Source organism: Maniola hyperantus, chromosome 4, assembly GCF_902806685.2.
Source record: "Maniola hyperantus chromosome 4, iAphHyp1.2, whole genome shotgun sequence".
Classification (NCBI taxonomy): domain Eukaryota; kingdom Metazoa; phylum Arthropoda; class Insecta; order Lepidoptera; family Nymphalidae; genus Maniola; species Maniola hyperantus.
Window position 1 is genome coordinate 17,001,848 of NC_048539.1, and position 17,336 is coordinate 17,019,183.

The following is a 17,336-nucleotide window of genomic DNA, read 5'->3' on the forward strand; positions in this document are numbered from 1 at the left end:
GCCTATGTTACTCGTGGATAATGTAGCTTTCGAATGGTGAAAGAATTTTTAAAATCGGTCCAGTAGTTTTTGAGCCTATTCAGTACAAACAAACAAACAAACAAACAAACAAACAAACAAACAAACAAAGTTTTCCTCTTTATAATATTAGTGTAGATAATATAATACAACGGGCCGTGCAGCAGAAATCGTAATATTTTAATTTCGCCATAACTTCAAAACCAAACGTCCAATTTTAATCATTCAAAGACCAAATATTATCTCCATAAACTGTTCTTAGTGATGAAATCATTTATTTTGATAAGGATTAATAGCATGAGTAAAATAAACGCGTTTAAATGTAGTCCAAAAAAAATTCAAGATTTTTAAATAAAAAAATGGTTGCTGTGCCTCACTCGACATAGATGGGTATAGTGTGTCGCGGACTTTTTTGTAGATATTTATAAGATCTACAATTAATTAGAACATTTTATGGTTCTATCTTTTATAGTTTAGGCAGCGTACGCAAAATAAGTAACTTTTCTGGTTGATTTTTTACACCTTGTGTCCGAAAAAACCCAAATATCTTACGGAACCCTATTTTTTTCCAAAATAAAATATAGCCTATGTTACTCGTGGATAATGTAGCTTTCGAATGGTGAAAGAATTTTTAAAATCAGTCCAGTAGTTTTTGAGCCTATTCAGTACAAACAAACAAACAAACAAACAAACAAACAAACAAACAAAGTTTTCCTCTTTATAATATTAGTGTAGATTGGTCACTTGAAAAAAGCAACCGCCGAGTTTCTTGCTGCTAAAAATATATTCTATTCTATTCTCATAGTTTAATTATTGGTTTCGCTACGATGTCTATTCTATTCTGTTCTATTCTATTCAGTGATATTTGCTACGGGCTAAAATCAGATGGGATCAGACTAGGAAGTGGTTCATCATCCATACTAATATTATAAATTCAAAAGTGTTCCTGTCTGTCTGTCTGCTAGTCTTTCACGGCCCATGCGTTCAACCGATTTTGACGAAATTTTGTACAGAGATAGCTTACATACCGGGGAAGGACATGCTTGTTATCCCGGAAAATCAAAGAGTTCCCACCAGATTTTAAAAAACCTAAATCCACGAAATTGCGGGCATCATCTAGTTATCATCATTATCAACCGATAGACGTCCATAGCTAGACATAGTATTAATGCTGAAGCCAATGACTTCTATAATATATATATATATATGTCATTGGCTGTAGCCTGCTGTAGCCATCCGCCTGAATCCTGTCCACATAGTAGGGAGTCTTCTAACGCTACGCTTTCGAGGTCGGTATTCTAGCACCTTGGGACCTCAACGTCTATCGGCTTTTCGAACTACAGTGCGACAAGGCTCTTTTGCCGCGTGGCCAAAATCGGAACTAACGCCGCCATCTTCTGAAGTGCCACGCTGCCCCCTTATATGCGGTGTTACTAAGTTAAAAAATCTGAAATTCATGTGGTTAATGATGCATAACTCAGTATAAGTTGACGAGTTTTGTAACTTGCCCATTGAATAATTCCTTTGCCAACTGCCAATCTTTTCACATTGTCACCCAGAAATTTACTGCATGCAAGATTTAAGACCTTAATTTTATTTAGGTTTGTACAACTGAGCATCAATCATCCATCAATATAGAGTCACGTTCAATGACTTCTATGTACATACATTAGAAGTCATTGGTCACGTTAGAGAAAATGCCATGAACAGAACATAGCTAGCTACTTTTTGGAGAAAGCTATAACTCTACAGACAAGTGAAACGAGAGCTCAACAGCTTATAAATTTTGACGATGACATCGTGACTAACAAAGACCCATACAAGAATTTCTTCAGCGATATACAATTTTGAGCTAGACGTTATTAGATGTGTCATATTTTATGCACTGCCACACAAGCTAGCATTAGTTAGTTATGTTATGCGAAACTCGAAAGTGTGTCTTTCAATAATCTTTTTTAGGCATAGAGCTAGTTTGAACAGCTAGAGGTGCGTGATCCCAACCTCCGGAATAGAAGACCGTATCATTACTTCCAGGTATTCACGCTCGTGAATTCGCGAACCCCCGGTCTCCAAAATAGAAGGCCGTATTATTAGTTACAGTCATTGACGGTCGTAAATTCACGATACCAGAAATGACATAATTCCCAGGAACAGACTCGCAACTTGATAGCCTGCCACGCCGTAGTTAGAAGTACCGTGGCTAACACTGCTGACGGGCGTGCAGGCGGATCGAATTGGAGCGTAGAGAAAACACGATACCAATCAACAGTTACAAGGTCCTGCTGGGATTGTACTATTGTTTCTTGATGCTTCAACGTATTTATGGAATGTCTTTAGATTCCACACATCAGTGTCCATATTTATCATCATGATCACAGATCAACACATCGCCGGCTCACTACAGAGCACGGATCTCCTCTCAGAGTGAGAATGGCTTTTCCATAGTCTACCACACTGGCCATGTGCGGATTGGTAGACTTCACAAACCTTTGAGAACATTATGGACAACGTTTCTCACATCCATAATGGATAAATGCGAAAGTGTGTTTGTTTGTTGGTTGGTTTATCGATCACTTCGCAACTGAGCACCGCGGTGCTTAGTTGCGAAGATCTCAACCTAAGACTATCTGTTATTCCTTTACTAATTCGCAGAACAGAATTGGATTTTTTTAGATATGTCACATATTGGACCGAAAGTAGGTACGCTAAAATCCGCAGTCCGAATTTCCGCTAGATTTGTCCCTGCACTAAGGAATTTTTATTTGGAACCTTTCATATAATAGTCATTTTCAATGTCAGTGCAACGAAACCAGATTAGATTTCACGGTCAAAGGTTTATAAAGAAGTCTTATGAATGTATTATGTAGTTATACCTGGCAGGTATACTACAATGTATGTGGGGTGAAGGGCGCACCGTCGCGCGTCACCGACCACGCGTGCATGCACTCCCTTCGTCCTCCAGGACAGGTATGATGGGGACACCTGACCACCTGTCAAATAAACACCAGCTGCAAACGTCCGAGCAGCTTTGAACCTTATTGTTGCTACTACAAGGTGGGCAGTCGCTTGAACCTAAAATAACTGTAGTTTTAAAGCAGCTAAGTACCAAGACACAATAGTAAAATATTAATTTATACACCCTTTGATATTAGTCATTGTTTTTATTTTGTTGTATCTTAGTTACCATAGCCAGAGTGAACTAGAGTGAGGGAACTCTCGGTTTGATCATGAATCGACGATATTATGTCAAATATTGGGCTATTGTGACAATGGTGAGGCAAAGATGGGTTCCCAACGAGTCACACCCAATTGTGTAACAGTGTTACTCGTTGGGAATCTATTGATTTTTTTTCCCATCAAGTCACACCCACAGTAAAGTGTGACTCGTTGGAAATGCTAATGAATAAAAAAGTTGCAACTAGTAACAGTGCAAACACAATAGATTGGAGAAGGTCGCAGTGATTCAGGGATATCAAGGACCTGCATAGCCCCAAAGAAGATGAAGAACTAGTACCAGTGTAACTCGATGGGAGAAAATTTTGATGAATTCCCAACGAGTCACACTGTGACACGTTCGAGTGTGACTCGTTGGGATCCCATCACGTAAAATCAAAGAAATATACGGTTTCTTTAGGGCTACCTGCTAGTAACGTCGAAGTCTCGACGTTTTCTTAGAAGTTCCTTAAATATCGTGAATTGTTCTATAAGCTCAATAAATGAACCCTGAAGCCTGTCACTGGTAGGTACAGTATGGTTCATCGTCACCATCTCAAGTATTACCGGCCCAAGGTTCTCCTGATGAAGAAATACGTGTTTCAGGATTTTTGGAAAATTTGCCCATAAGGGTGGTAAAATAGAGGATGAAAGTTTGTATGTGAAATCAACGCCCAGCCTAAACCGCTGGTCCTAAGGACATCAAATTTGGAGGGTTTATTCTTTGTAAAGAGTAGGTATCCACTAAGAAAGGATTTTTCGAAATTCCACCCCTAAGTGGGTTAAATGGGGGATGGAAGTATGTATGAAAGTCGGTCATTTTTCAAGTTATTTGCATGAAAATTGGTATTTGGGTTTTCGGTCACAAATGAAGAAATACGTGTTTCAGGATTTTTGGAAAATTTGGCCATAAGGGTGGTAAAATAGGGGATGAAAGTTTGTATGGGAAAGTTTTAATTATTGATATTATACCTAATTAGCTTGAAATTTGGAAAGTAGGTTTTTTCTTGAGGTTAGGTGTCATCTAAGTAACGACTATGAGAAAATCCCCCCCCCTAAAGCGGTGAAATGGGGGTTGGAAGGTTAAATGTGTTATTCGGTACTGTTCAGAGTGCGCGTCCTGATGTTATAATGTTTGTTTCTAAAAAAAAAAATGCCATTTGTTTCCTGTAGACCACGCGGGCGAAGCCGCGGGCCGAAGCTAGTGAGTTATGGTTTCCAATTTCCGTGATGTGATCAGTTTATTTAACACAGTAAAATGTCAAATGTAAGTAAAAAAAAATACATTATAAGTAAAAAATATTGTAGATATTCCCAAAAATATTCACATAACGCGAATTGTCTAAAATGTGCAATGCACTGTTATTCTAACATAGATTTCTCTGCGCTAGTTTGAACGTAAAAATCCTTTCACGACACCTAACAACTAGCTGATTAGTGTTCCAAATGTTTTTATACAGTCCAAGGCAATAAAAATAATTTTATTTGGTAATTTAGCATTTAAACTAATAATGATTCTTAGCAGCAGCATTACTTAACGTTATAAAAAAATATACTAGGCATACCTGAGAAATTCAACGCTGCGCGTCGCCTCCAACCGTTCACATCCACCTTCATTATGTTGAAATAATCAACAAAACACACAATACTAAAACATTAAACTTAAATCAACACTATAACATTAATAAGTCATGTTTCACTATATTTGGAACAGAAAGTTTAATTAAATTAAAACGAATCTTATAAAGAAATTAAGATATGTCACGAAAATAATATTTAAAAATGTGGGCATATCCATTCACCACCCAACGTCCATGACGGCTCGGCAAAAACTGGCACAAAACTGGCAAAGAACTGTCGTCTGTCATTGTCATTGTGACGTCCTTGTGACACTGATAGTTGTAGGTTAAATATTTTATAGAGCAAAGGATTATTTTCTTAATTTTCGACACATTTCTAAAGTTACCCGTAACAACTGTTGATTTTGGTATTGTTTTGTCGAAACTCGAGAGATGGTCGAAAGGTCGATAGGCGAGAGCACGTCGAGAGTATCTCGACTCGAAATCGAGACACTATTAAACTTGAACCAACAAGAACTTGAATTCCATGGAACATACTAGGTTACTCTATTTATGAGAGTGGAATTCCATGTCCCTCAACGACGTGGATCACGGAATACGATTTTAATTTTTAAACTATAGAAATCTACAATCCACACGTATAAGAAACCGAAAGACTAAACTAACGGAGAATTTAATCGTGTCCTTAAAAAATCTGAGATTTGTTTACTTTACCTTAGCTAACAAAGGACAAAGGAATGTTACAAAGAAGCTTCTATTTAAAAGCTTCTAGGATCTCACGCTCTAGTAACTGTAGTCCAGTCCAAGTCCAAGACCATCGGTGATCGGACCGAACATTGTAAAAGCTGGACTCAAGCGACCAAGTGCGCGATTAGTCTCTGGATATAATAGCCCGGTGGGCGAGTTTATAGACAAACTCTTATATGTATAGTCGGCGACAGGTTGAGATGGCAATCGGGGTATGAAGCGGGGGGATGCCCTGCACTTCACCCGCGTTAGAGTGGCCGCTGTGCGAGTATGCGGGGCGTTACCTTGCCATCTCAACCTGTCGCGTACTATAGGTAGGTAACTATCCACCAATATAGCGGCTCAAATAGAAGACGAAAATACTTATACGGGTACATAATATGCTGTGCACAGTAGGGACCAAACTTTAGGAGCTCAACCAGAACACAGAACTACGCAGAAACAAACCCAGTAAATGGTCCTTCGAGCCGGATATGAACTTTCATCAATTATTTAGTATTGGTGTATGTAGTATGTACGGCACACGGCCGGTCTAACAGAACATCCACAGAGCCCAGCGGGCCACGAGTATTACCTAGGTAAAGCTGTGATAGCCTAGTGATTAGAACGTCCACCTTTTCATCGGAGGTCGGGGTTCGATCCCAGGCACGCACCTCTAACTTTTCGGAGTTATGTGCGTAGTATAATAATTGCTTTAACGGTGAAGGAAAACATCGTCAGGAAACCTGCAAGCCTGAGAGTTCTCCATAATGTTCCCAGCGTGGTAGACTATAGCCAAAAGCCTTCTCACTCTGAGTGGAGACCCGTGCTCTGTAGCAGACGCGGAACTAGCCCTCAAAAAAGGTTGTGGGCACCGCCACCTAAAAATCCGTCAAGTGCTAGTCGATTTTTTATTCAGCCCAAGTTTTTGGGGAGTCTTGGCTCATGGTACGATTCTTAGGGACAACTTTAATAGTTAAACAAGTAGGTAAATAATAATAATAATCTTATAAATAATACTTGTCTACTTTAGAAATTCACAGTAAAATACCACCTAATCTAATGCATTATTAATTAGATAATTGCAGGTCAAGTATATGTTCAGTGGTCCCTGCAAGTGTTCCCTTGGGGGGATTTGGGATGCTCAATGCAAATATCATTAGGTACATAAATAAAACTCAGACTGTAATTAAAAAAGCATGTTCTTCTATTATTTACGATTAACTGAAAATGATTTTTCCAATAAAAATCTTTGTTATTATATGCAATATGTGCACAGCTATTTTACACCAATCTGACGAAGAAACTTCTAAAAATTAATGTACAATATACATTTTCATATTAAAAAATCAAGTGAAAACTAAAATACCAGATATGCAGTAGATATAAGTACTAAATCTTGTAGAGTTACTGGCCAAGTCCGCAGATTATGCAATGTTAACAATGCCCAGGTATTCTCGACTTGCCATGAGTTTAATCTTGTTGGTTCACCGCTGCCAGTTTATTGCTGCATACATACCTGGTAACGAAAAACCGAGACTTCGATGTTAGATCTTCGAGATTTTGTTATAACAGATTATTACATTCTGAAATAAAGTGGACCCCCGGTAATCCGGCCCCTGTCTAATCCGGCACCCCCTGTAATCCGACATGGTGTATTATTTATTATTGAGTATTTTTTTGACAATCTTCGCTAATGCATGATTGAAGTTATAACTTGTATGCACCACCACTTTTGTGATCGACACGTAGGGTATTGTTTTGATTCTGATTGCTTAGTTTGAATTTGATGTTTGAATACGAAGTATGATTTGTACTTCGGAGTAACTATCTATAACATATAGAATCTTACCATTGGATCTGTAATTTGTCGGATTACAAGGTACTCTTTTGTAAAAAATCTGGACTATAGGGGGTCTTAGGCTGCAAGCACTCTATAATCCGACAAATTCGATAGTCCGACACTGCTCTGCAAAATATTTGTCGGATTACCGGGGATTATGATAATATTATTCACATCACATTAATAATAATATTATTACGCGAACTCCCCCAGGGGTTGTGCACTGACTGGCATATGCTGCAGATTTGGCTCCAAACATATTAATTTACATAATCATATAAATATAAAATTAGACATCTGGTATTCTATTATTCAGATACGATTTAGCCCTTGACTGCAATCTCACCTGGTAGTAAGTGACAGATAATACACAATAATACCAGATAAGTGATGATGCAGTCTAATAATAATTTTTATTAAGAAAATATATCAACTTATTTTTGTAATTTAAAATCATACATATAATCTTATATTTGAAAGTATCATCATTCCTTAAACAATTTTTTTTCAAATGTACCTCATTTCTTGGAGTACAATTAACAATAATTCATCAACAAATTAAGTTTCAAAACTGGCATTAAAGTAGTTAGTGGAGTAATACTGATCGCACATTAGGGGCTAGCCGCACGCGCCGAACGCAACCCATTCCCATACAATATGGATGTTGCTGGATACATAATATACAAACCGAGCGACAGGGAAATTGTGAGCGTGACCGATGGACAACGAACGCGAGCTTGCCATCGCAATAGCATTACAAACAGCAAATTCGTTAAATAGATACCGAAAAATCAACCTCTTAACTCTTCTGTCACAAATCTCCTCGGTTTTCTCCACCGATTCTACCAGGAAGACGAGCGAACGTTTAGTTTTCATCTGCCACGTCCGAAATTCACTGCTCGGTCGTATGTGCACTGCGCAGCGCCGGCCCAAGCAAACTTGGGGCCCTATGTGAATTCATAAAGGTTCGCACCTTGACACAAAAAATTCGCAATAAAATATAACACGCAATGAGTGACCATTCAAATAATTTACTTACTCAAATGAAGGTAAAAAATATTAAGTATAAGTACTTAGACAGGTACTCATCATGAAAGCAACAGGAAAGGAGACCCAGATACTGTATATTAGTATCCTCAGTAAGCACGCTTGATTTACTACAAGTTTTGCAAAACAAATCCACTCGCACTTGATTTGCGAGCGAAGCGAGCGTGCAAATATTTCTTTAAACGATTTTTAGGTACTCAGGACGGGCGGCGGCTATAATACAATTATTACGACGTTGATATAAACTATATTTTTATAATTACTTTATTGCTATGCTCTAAACAGAAGAGACGCGCGTGCTGATAGCTAAAGATTAATTCTACTAACACGCCTGTCCCGTACCCTAGCCCTGCCCGACCCTTAAAAATTCTAATACCTAGATGGTTGCCTAGTTGCCTTTATAGACGGGCCGACCCTGGCAGCGCGTTTCGTTCGACGGAAGCGACGTGTCTGTAATGTGCGAACAGCATATACATAGCTTTGTGCAACACAAAGTGGAGCTGGAGAGTGCAGTGTGCTTGTTATTTCTCCTCCATACATGGGACTACATCTATGTGAGTAGGTTTAATAGAGAACTAATGCTTGATTTGGTTGGCACCAAATGTAGTATTATTTACTATAAGAGAATCTTTTCTTGCTATTTTGGGTCAGACTTTTTTAAACCTGGTAGTATGACAAAACTTATTAATAAACATTGTTTGAACCATTCTGCAGTCTTGATTTGAATAATTTGAAAAAATTGTTTTGTATAATTTGATAAAATCTAAAAAAAAGGAAAGAAAAAGCTGACTGACTGACTGATCTATCAATGCACAGCTCAAAGTACTGGACGGATAGGGCTGAAATTTGGCATGCAGATAGCTATTATGACGTGGACATTTGCTAAGAAAGGATTTTTGAAAATTCAACCCTTAAGGGGGTAAAATAAATGTTTGAAAATTGTTTTTTTTTAAATAGAAATAACGAGAAAACGAACAGGCAGGTCACTTGATGTTAAGTGATTACCGCCGCCCATGAACATTTGCCGGCGTTTCAGGAACTTGTGTAGTCCACATGGATTTATTCGCGAGCATAAGTTCATTATACGATTATTATGATTAGGTCAATTCCTAGAGGCTATAAGTTCATAGTTGTGTATTTAATGTATTTCTGCACAAATTACTCACTTCAATAAGTAACTAGAATTTTGTCATAATACCAAATGCTAAATAATAACATTACATTACATATTTTAACCAATAAAATGACCCAAATAAAGTGCTAACAATTGTCAGGAAGCCAGTTTCTTAAGCTATGACATACTTTTAAAGCTCACTAAAAATAAAAATAGAAGCTTATAGCCAGCTTCGTATTTGTATGTGGACACATAAAGTACGAAGAGCATTCTGACTGACATGCACCAAACGCCCACAAGGATCCCCGACTACCTGACATTGCACGTCTGCAACTGTACTGTAACAAGTACTAGCAACAACTCAAGTAACAAAAATGGTATCAAATTTATGAAAAATAGCTGCCCATGATAACGTACATTATCCATGGAGGCCTCCAAATTATTTAATACAATTTCTATACATAAATTAATACAATAAAGTAATGGAATTTTCTGCAACATAATAGATACATGTATGTTAACTCCTCACCGTGTCACAGTCCAAGTCGTGCTAGTTGAGCGAGGGCGAGTGGCCGTCATCCCACACCACGTCGATGCTGGGCCACTTGGTCTGCAGGCACGTCAGCATGGGGTCGGTGCTGGCGGCGCGCAGCGGGCACTCCAGCAGCGCGGCGCGCCCGGCGCGGTAGGCCACGCGCGCGCCGGGGTTGCTGCGCGCCAGCCCGTTGTAGTGGTGCAGCGTGAACGTGTCCGGCGCGCCGCGCTCGCAGCCGGGGAAGAACTCGTCCATGAAAGCGCTCAATAGTATTATTCCTAAATTCTCCGAATCCAGTTTCCGTCTCATCAATTCCACGTACTCGGGCTCGCTGACCAGATCTGCGGCGCATAGGACATCCTGCAGCGCGGCCGATGGAATAAAATTATTTCCTTCAGGGTCAAACGATCGAAAAATTCGCTCAGCAGATTCTCCTAGCGTTTCGGGGGCTGCGAGTCTTCTCTCGAAAGAAAATAGCACAGTCAAATGTGTCTCAGAAGCCAAAACCCAAACTGGATGTTTAGGATTCTTGTAAAATGAGCCCACAGTGCAATACTGCATGTGCTCCATAATAGTTAAAAATCCTATGTCATTCTGTCTCTGGATTCCTCGCAGTCGCAGCCCGCCCACCACCTGGTCGTGGTCCCACACGTGGGCCACGGCGCGGCCCGTCAGCATGAGATTGATGAGCCCTTGGGATCCGTATCCGTACGTGGAGTGTATGAGCGGGTCGGACAGCTCGGACAGCTCGGCCTCCACGGTGCCCACGCCCTTGCTAAGTATGACACTATACAACAACAGAAGAACACCATACTTGTCCTTCAAAATACGAATATTTCTCGTGTAGAAAGCTTCCACTTCCGATAACGTCTGAAAGGAATGCACCTCCATTCTTCCATGGAAATGGTCGATGGCATCACAAGACTGTTCTTCGGCACTGACGTTGAGGCCGGAGCTCGTGTCCGCCTCCGAGTCGTCCTTGCGGTACACCGCCACACTGTACTTAGACGCTAGACACTGGCTCAGAATCGTACACACGGCCCTAACCAGCAGGGAGTTGCACTTCTCGGAGGTGAGGTCGCGCAGGCTGTGGCCGGGCGTCTCGCTCAGCAACAGCTGCAGCAGGAAGCCCTGCACGGGCGCGATGGCGGCGCACGGTCCGCCTTCCTGCTGGATGAGCGCGCTGGGCTCGTCCGCGCTGAACGTAAAGCCCTGCGCCCAGCGCCGGAACACGTCCTCCTTCACGTTGTCGCCCCACAGCAGCCGCCGCGTGCGCGCCAGCTCGCGCTCCAGCGACGCCGTGCCCGCGCTCATGCTGCCGCTCGAGCCGCTCGTCTCGCTCTCGCTCGGCCCGTTCAACATTCGCGAAGTCTACGCCGCCTGCAAGCGCATCACAAAGCCGAGTTACGATAATCCAAGGCGGGCGCGCCGGCTCGCTTATGACGGTATAGATCTATTTATGTGAATCTACGATTACAAAAGGAATAACCACGTAGTTAATACTCACTACAAAAGCGAAGGTCATAGTAATTCTCAACATTTGATAATTATTTGTGTGCTTCTAAATGTATTTTCACCGTCCGATTCTCTATCAATGGCATTATAAATCATCCACGAATATATTGTTTGAAATTTTTCTTTATTAGAAAAAGAAAAGAAAAGCTTACGACATTAGGCTGCCATTTTTTAAGAAAAATAGCAACATTTATTTTCATGTCATGCCGTTCCATTTTCTGCACATATTCAAAATTTATTTTATTAAATTTTAATTACTATTCTTTAAAAATTGATTGTAATTAACGAATGTATTTGAAAAAGTTGTAATTTACGTGAATATATTCTTGTTATATATGAGATTTTGATTTTAAACACTCTTATACATTATACAGCACGACCCAGCACAGCACGAACAATTTATTATCTGTGCATTATACAATAACCATAGAAATTCTTTGACAATAACTGTACCAAAACCACAGATTACATAAACCTTACATAAACCAAATTCCTCAGAGTTCAGACTTGATCTTGAGAAAGGTAAAACGTAGTGATTATAATTACTCTTTGGAGAAAGGCTCGTCGATGTAGAATTAATGTTTTAAAGCATTAAAGGCTTGAACCGGCTTGAACTGAGGCCCTAAGACCAAATTCCTTTTGTTTTGTTCAAGGCTCGTTCAAGGTTTTGTTTGTGAGTGGTGTATTTTTTTTCAACTTGTCAACGTTTAGTCTTTGGCAAAGAATTTCTAAGTACTACGTCGATGGTCTTTGGACAACTTTCCAAAGAGTATGTAATCACTTCATAGAGATATCACATAAAACGTAGGTAGTGATTAGCACCGACCAGAAATAAAAGATAAAAGATAAAAGGGTGATTAGTGATTACATAGGTACCTACTCTTTGGTGATCACTTGTAACCATAGAGATAGTATACATTCATCCAAGCTTGTTACCATTCAATGTACTCTGTGCTTGTAACCAAAGAATTTGTATGTAATACTATAAACCTGAGTGCACCTGAGCACAGAGCACCTGAGCAATGTACTCTGTGCACCTGAGTGTATCGTGTAACACAGATATTATATATACTGCAATTTTCAAGAAAATTAAGAAAAGCCACTTGAAACCCTTGAAAAATATTTTTCTATATTAACATAAGTTTCACCGACCAGAAATAAAAGATAAGTTTATCAAATAACACAGGATGTTTCATGAAGATAAAGAGTTTCAAAAGTGCGCAACTACCACTTACGACCCCATCAAAATTGGTTCCATAGATGGTAAGTCTGTTTAATTAAGCCTTTACAATAATACCTACTCTAAATAAGCCAATATACCGTCCCACGACTGCAAAGGTCCTCCGATTTTCGCACAACTGTCTATTGTGTGCCTCTTTGGACTACCTAAACTTATAGCTTTATGACTAAATTGATCTCCAGGGACGGATACGGAGCCTCATGATCGTGCAATACTAAGAGCTGTACACTCGGAGTATGTGCCCAACAAACTAGTGAAAGGTGATCCCCACCACACCGTATTTGTTGCACGTCTAAACCCAAGAACCACACAGGTATATTTTCATATTTTAGAAAAGAAATAATAAATGCCTTACGTGAGATTTTAATTTTACATAATATAAGGCCACCACTTTGTGCAGGATGTTATTTTAAAATTTTGATTCTATGCGAATGTCTCCGCTGGTGCTTTCAATAGTAGTGGATGCAAGCTATTTCTGTATCCAACTGTCTAAATGAGTTCAGTGTAAAGGCAACAGACAGACACACTTTCACATATTAAGTACTTAAATAAAATAATTAAAATAGACTTTGAGAGTCCACAATGTTTTGATAATCAAGTTATTTTCATCACAAGAAGAAATGTCAACTCTTGAGTGCCTTGCAGCAAAGGCCTCCTCCAACTCCCGCCAGTGCTTACAATCCTGGGCTACCCATCTCTATCACATCACAATATATTACATACAGTACGCGGCAGAAAGTAATGTACATCAGCCTTTAGAATTATATTTTTGCTTTGTAGAGTGTTGTCTATGTCACTCATACCTATATGATGTTTTGTTGGTGTCAGTGACTGAGACAATACTCTACAAATGTGCTATCTCCTTCGAAAGTTTCAATGTATCAATATTTATAAATATTGTTTGCAGGACACAATATACACAGAATTCTCAAAATTTGGAAAAATAGTAAATTGTCGCTTGGTCAAAGATATTGTAACTGGGAAATCAAAGCAATATGCTTTTGTGGAATATGCAGCATCAACCAGTGTGGAGCAAGCCTTGAGGACAATGTACAAGGAATATGTTGACGGAGCCGAGATCATTGTGGAGAGGGAGGCAGAGAGGAGGCTGCAAGGGTGGAAACCGCGGAGGCTCGGGGGAGGGTTTGGAGGCAAGAGGGAGTCTGGGCAGCTGCGGTTTGGTTGTAGCGAGAGACCTTTTAAAAGGCCTCTCTTGGTATCTTCAAAAAATGATAAAAATGACCCATTTAGAAAAAAAACATAACACCTACTTTAAGAAAGATAATGCAAAACTAAAAACAAGAACATAACTAAAATAGACTTGCTTTGCGGTGTTATAACCAATTTTTAACTTTTTTTAGTCAATAAGGTTCAGATTGCTTTGATAATTCATTACAGTATATTATGTTTAGCCATGATTTGTTGATTAATATTTGGACCTCAAAAGTCAGCCTCCCATCCAGTTACCAACTTTGGTCAGTATTGCTTACTTGAATATTACAGTCAACTTATAAGCACATGATAAGCACTGTTTCAACTAGCCCACACATCCTTATGACATTGAATTCTTTAAACTAAAATGACTTGACAAGGATCTATTTGGCCATGGCTAGCTAAAACAAAGTATCAATAACTTCAATAATGTCTGACATTTTATATAATGTGTAATGATTGCTGCAAGGAGTTCACAGGGTGGTGCAACTCCTTTACTAAAACAGAAGTTTTGTTATGTGTCTTACAAGTTATATTTCTTGTAGTGCTCATTGCATTTCTGACATTTCTAATACTGCATCTTGTGGTTTGCTCAAACAATAAACCGAGTCCAGAAGGGCCCAGCGAGATTGAACCAAACGTTAACACTACTCAAACAGACAGTACAGAAGGTATAAGTACTGATGAAAATGACAAAGCAACGGAAAGCAGTACAGTTTCCATTACAACTAAAAATGTAACTCACACTGCACATGTGGCAAATCAGACAGAAACAGTGCCTCCAACTGAAAAATCTGAAATTACAGTTGACACAGATAGAATACCAACTCAAGCAAGTATATTAGACAAAGCAGTCAAATGTACTTGGAAACCATCTGAAAAAACTAAAGCTTTTACACACTATTATGAAAGTAATCAAACTCTAATAATGACTACAAAGTTTGACAAAACTGCAGCTAAAAACAACGGTATGAAAGTTGCAAAAGAAATTGACGAAATTACTATTGAAAACGATATGGAATCTGAACTTGAGGATAATAAATTAATAGAATATCCAACAGATGGTGAAGAGATATATGATTCGCGTAAACATTTCCTCTTAGCCCTTGTAAAGATTAAACCTCCACAAGATATAACTTTTGGCTGTACATTAACTGTTGTCAGCAAATATTGGACTTTAACTGCTGCTAGCTGCATAGAGGCAATAGAGGAAGTCGATTCCCTCGATTCTTTTGTCATGATGCAAGGGCTTGGGGAAAAACAAAACATACATCCAGTAGCAGATGTCATGATACATCCACAGTATGAAGGGGTGAACTTAACTTACGATTTGGCTGCTTTGAAGTCGGAGAGTAGTTTAATAACTAAGGAGAGTTCAGCTGTAACATTGCCGAACATGGTTGATTATTTCCTCGTCACTATTGGAGAGAGACTTACGATTCTTGGATATGGGAGGTTCAGGTAAATAATACAGTTTTTTTCTCTCCAAGACTCCATGGCAAACGGAACAAAAATGTAACTCGATAAGAGAGACTTACTTGCGCTGCTTGCTGGTTTCAGTCATTTCTGCTGCGGCTCCCGGTCTTGATGCTCTCTCCCTGATATGACACGGGGCCAATGTGTCAACGCACGTTGCGTCCCACATTAGTGCCCGTCCCCGTTCCCAGGGAACCAGCGTCAATCCATCAGTTCTCTTGCCATCATCCCAACTAATCCCTGCCGGCTCAATGAGCGCAGGAATGTCTATGGTGGCAAGAGCCCTTTTGATCGTATCGTTAAGAGCCATGCCATAGGTTTAATTTTTGTGGTATAGGTACTGTACGCAGCCAAAAGTGATGAACATCGATCTTTAGAAGGAGACAGCAGATTTGTAGAGCACTGTCTCGGTCGTTGAGACGGACAAAGCGTCATATGGGTATGAGTGACAGAGACAACGCTCTACAAAGATGAAATGTCATTCTAAAGGCCGATGTTCATCACTTTCGCCCGCGTACTGTACCTATATCTACTGTAAAATGGCTAATCCTTTTGACAGGAACATCGACAAAGACCCGCTAACTCGCAGCGTGCGCGAGGTGTCCGTGCACCGCATGCCTCTGTCTGTGTGCCCCACCGCGCCCGCTACGTGGTCCCCGCGGCACCTCACCGGAGGAACCCCGGTGACGCGCGGCGCCTGCAGGGCCTCGCCCATCTGCGCCGGGGTGCTCCGCGCTCGCACGGCGCCCTGCAACTACTGCGCGGGAACCCCGCTGTTGCAGCAGGACGTGCTGCTCGGAGTCATGAGTGCCAACCAGCAGTGTGGGCTGTCGTGTGAACCCGCGCGCTTCGTTAACCTGGCTCTTGTTGCTGACTGGTTACGAGCTGTACTTGATTCTAATTAAATTGAGTTTTTTTACTTTCATGTTTTTTAATTTTGCCCGCAACTTTGTCGATGTGGTTTTTTTTAAAGAATTATATTATAAAGAAAGAATTAGCCATGTTAAATGACTAATATTCGCCTTTCCTCTCCAACTAAGCGTCAGGCTTGTGCTAGGAGTAGGTACGACAATAGTGCAACGGGCGGGGTTTGAAGTTGAACTGTCGACCTTTCGGTTTTCAGTCCACTCCTTTTCCGGTTGAGCTATTGAGTCTTCAAAATTCCGTGTTCCGGGATAAAAACTTGCAAATATCAATTTTCGGGAATTCGGGATTAATCGGTTTAACGGATGGGCCATTAAAAATCTCTCTCATAGGGAACTCTTTAATTTTCCGGGATAAAAAGCAGCCTGTGTCCGTCCACGGGATGTAAGATATCTCTGTACCAAGTTTCATCAAAATCGGTAAAACTTTTGGGCCGTGGAAAGCTAGCAGACACAGATAGCTAGCCTCTTTGCAGTCTTCTATCATTAATCTGGCCCAACAAAAAACCTTTTCGGATTGTGTCATTTTTTGTTTGTCACGTGACTAATGTAATGAAATATTTTGAGGTTAGTAAATTAAGAAAAGCACAGAATTCAGTCTGTATTATGAGAGAAAATCAAATAAACGCATTAAACAAGATAATGAAAATGATAAAAAGTGTACCCGCTCAGTAAGGAGGTGTAACCAAGAAGGGATGGCATCTAACCGCGGGCTGATAGCCATGTCGGTGCTGATGGCGGTGTTCGTGGCGGGCACCATCGGCGTGGCGGTCACGCAGCTGCTGAGCGCCGGGGAGGAAGTCACCCTCGAGGTTATGGAACTGGTCAGCTACACTAGAGGCAACGACACTGCCTAGCAGTCCTTGCCAAGTGACGCGGCAGGTCATAGAAAAT

The 17,336-nt window shown here is 40.2% G+C and overlaps 4 protein-coding genes across 6 annotated transcripts in view; 2 read left to right on the plus strand and 2 right to left on the minus strand.

Annotated features, from left to right (window-relative positions):
* The window catches only part of crb (cell polarity complex component crumbs), a 71,647-nt gene extending 66,597 nt beyond the window's left edge, over positions 1-5,050 (minus strand). For all 3 annotated transcript variants that reach the window (XM_069509883.1, XM_069509884.1, XM_069509882.1), the window contains exon 1: positions 4,797-5,050. In XM_069509883.1, the coding sequence (XP_069365984.1) occupies positions 4,797-4,848 (52 nt within the window). In that variant the 5' untranslated portion in view covers positions 4,849-5,050. The remainder of the gene's footprint in view (positions 1-4,796) is intronic.
* Positions 5,051-6,721: 1,671 nt separating this feature from the next.
* On the minus strand, positions 6,722-11,788 carry LOC117997378 (ubiquitin carboxyl-terminal hydrolase MINDY-3 homolog). Its single transcript, XM_034985648.2, has 2 exons — positions 11,584-11,788; positions 6,722-11,456 (listed from the first exon to the last, which is right to left on the minus strand). Exon 2 carries the CDS (start codon positions 11,436-11,438, stop codon positions 10,092-10,094), a length of 1,347 nt encoding a protein of 448 aa, XP_034841539.1. The 5' UTR covers positions 11,439-11,456; positions 11,584-11,788; the 3' UTR covers positions 6,722-10,091.
* An 842-nt stretch (positions 11,789-12,630) lies between these two features.
* LOC117997386 (U11/U12 small nuclear ribonucleoprotein 35 kDa protein-like) lies at positions 12,631-14,592 on the plus strand. The gene is made up of 3 exons (XM_034985657.2): positions 12,631-12,854; positions 13,014-13,144; positions 13,739-14,592. The coding sequence occupies exons 1-3, from the start codon at positions 12,779-12,781 to the stop codon at positions 14,093-14,095; spliced, it is 564 nt and encodes a 187-aa protein (XP_034841548.1). The 5' UTR covers positions 12,631-12,778; the 3' UTR covers positions 14,096-14,592.
* On the plus strand, positions 14,490-16,440 carry LOC117996852 (uncharacterized). Its single transcript, XM_034984989.2, has 2 exons — positions 14,490-15,504; positions 16,079-16,440. Exons 1-2 carry the CDS (start codon positions 14,492-14,494, stop codon positions 16,422-16,424), a joined length of 1,359 nt encoding a protein of 452 aa, XP_034840880.2. The 5' UTR covers positions 14,490-14,491; the 3' UTR covers positions 16,425-16,440.
* The last annotated feature ends 896 nt before the right edge of the window (positions 16,441-17,336 follow it).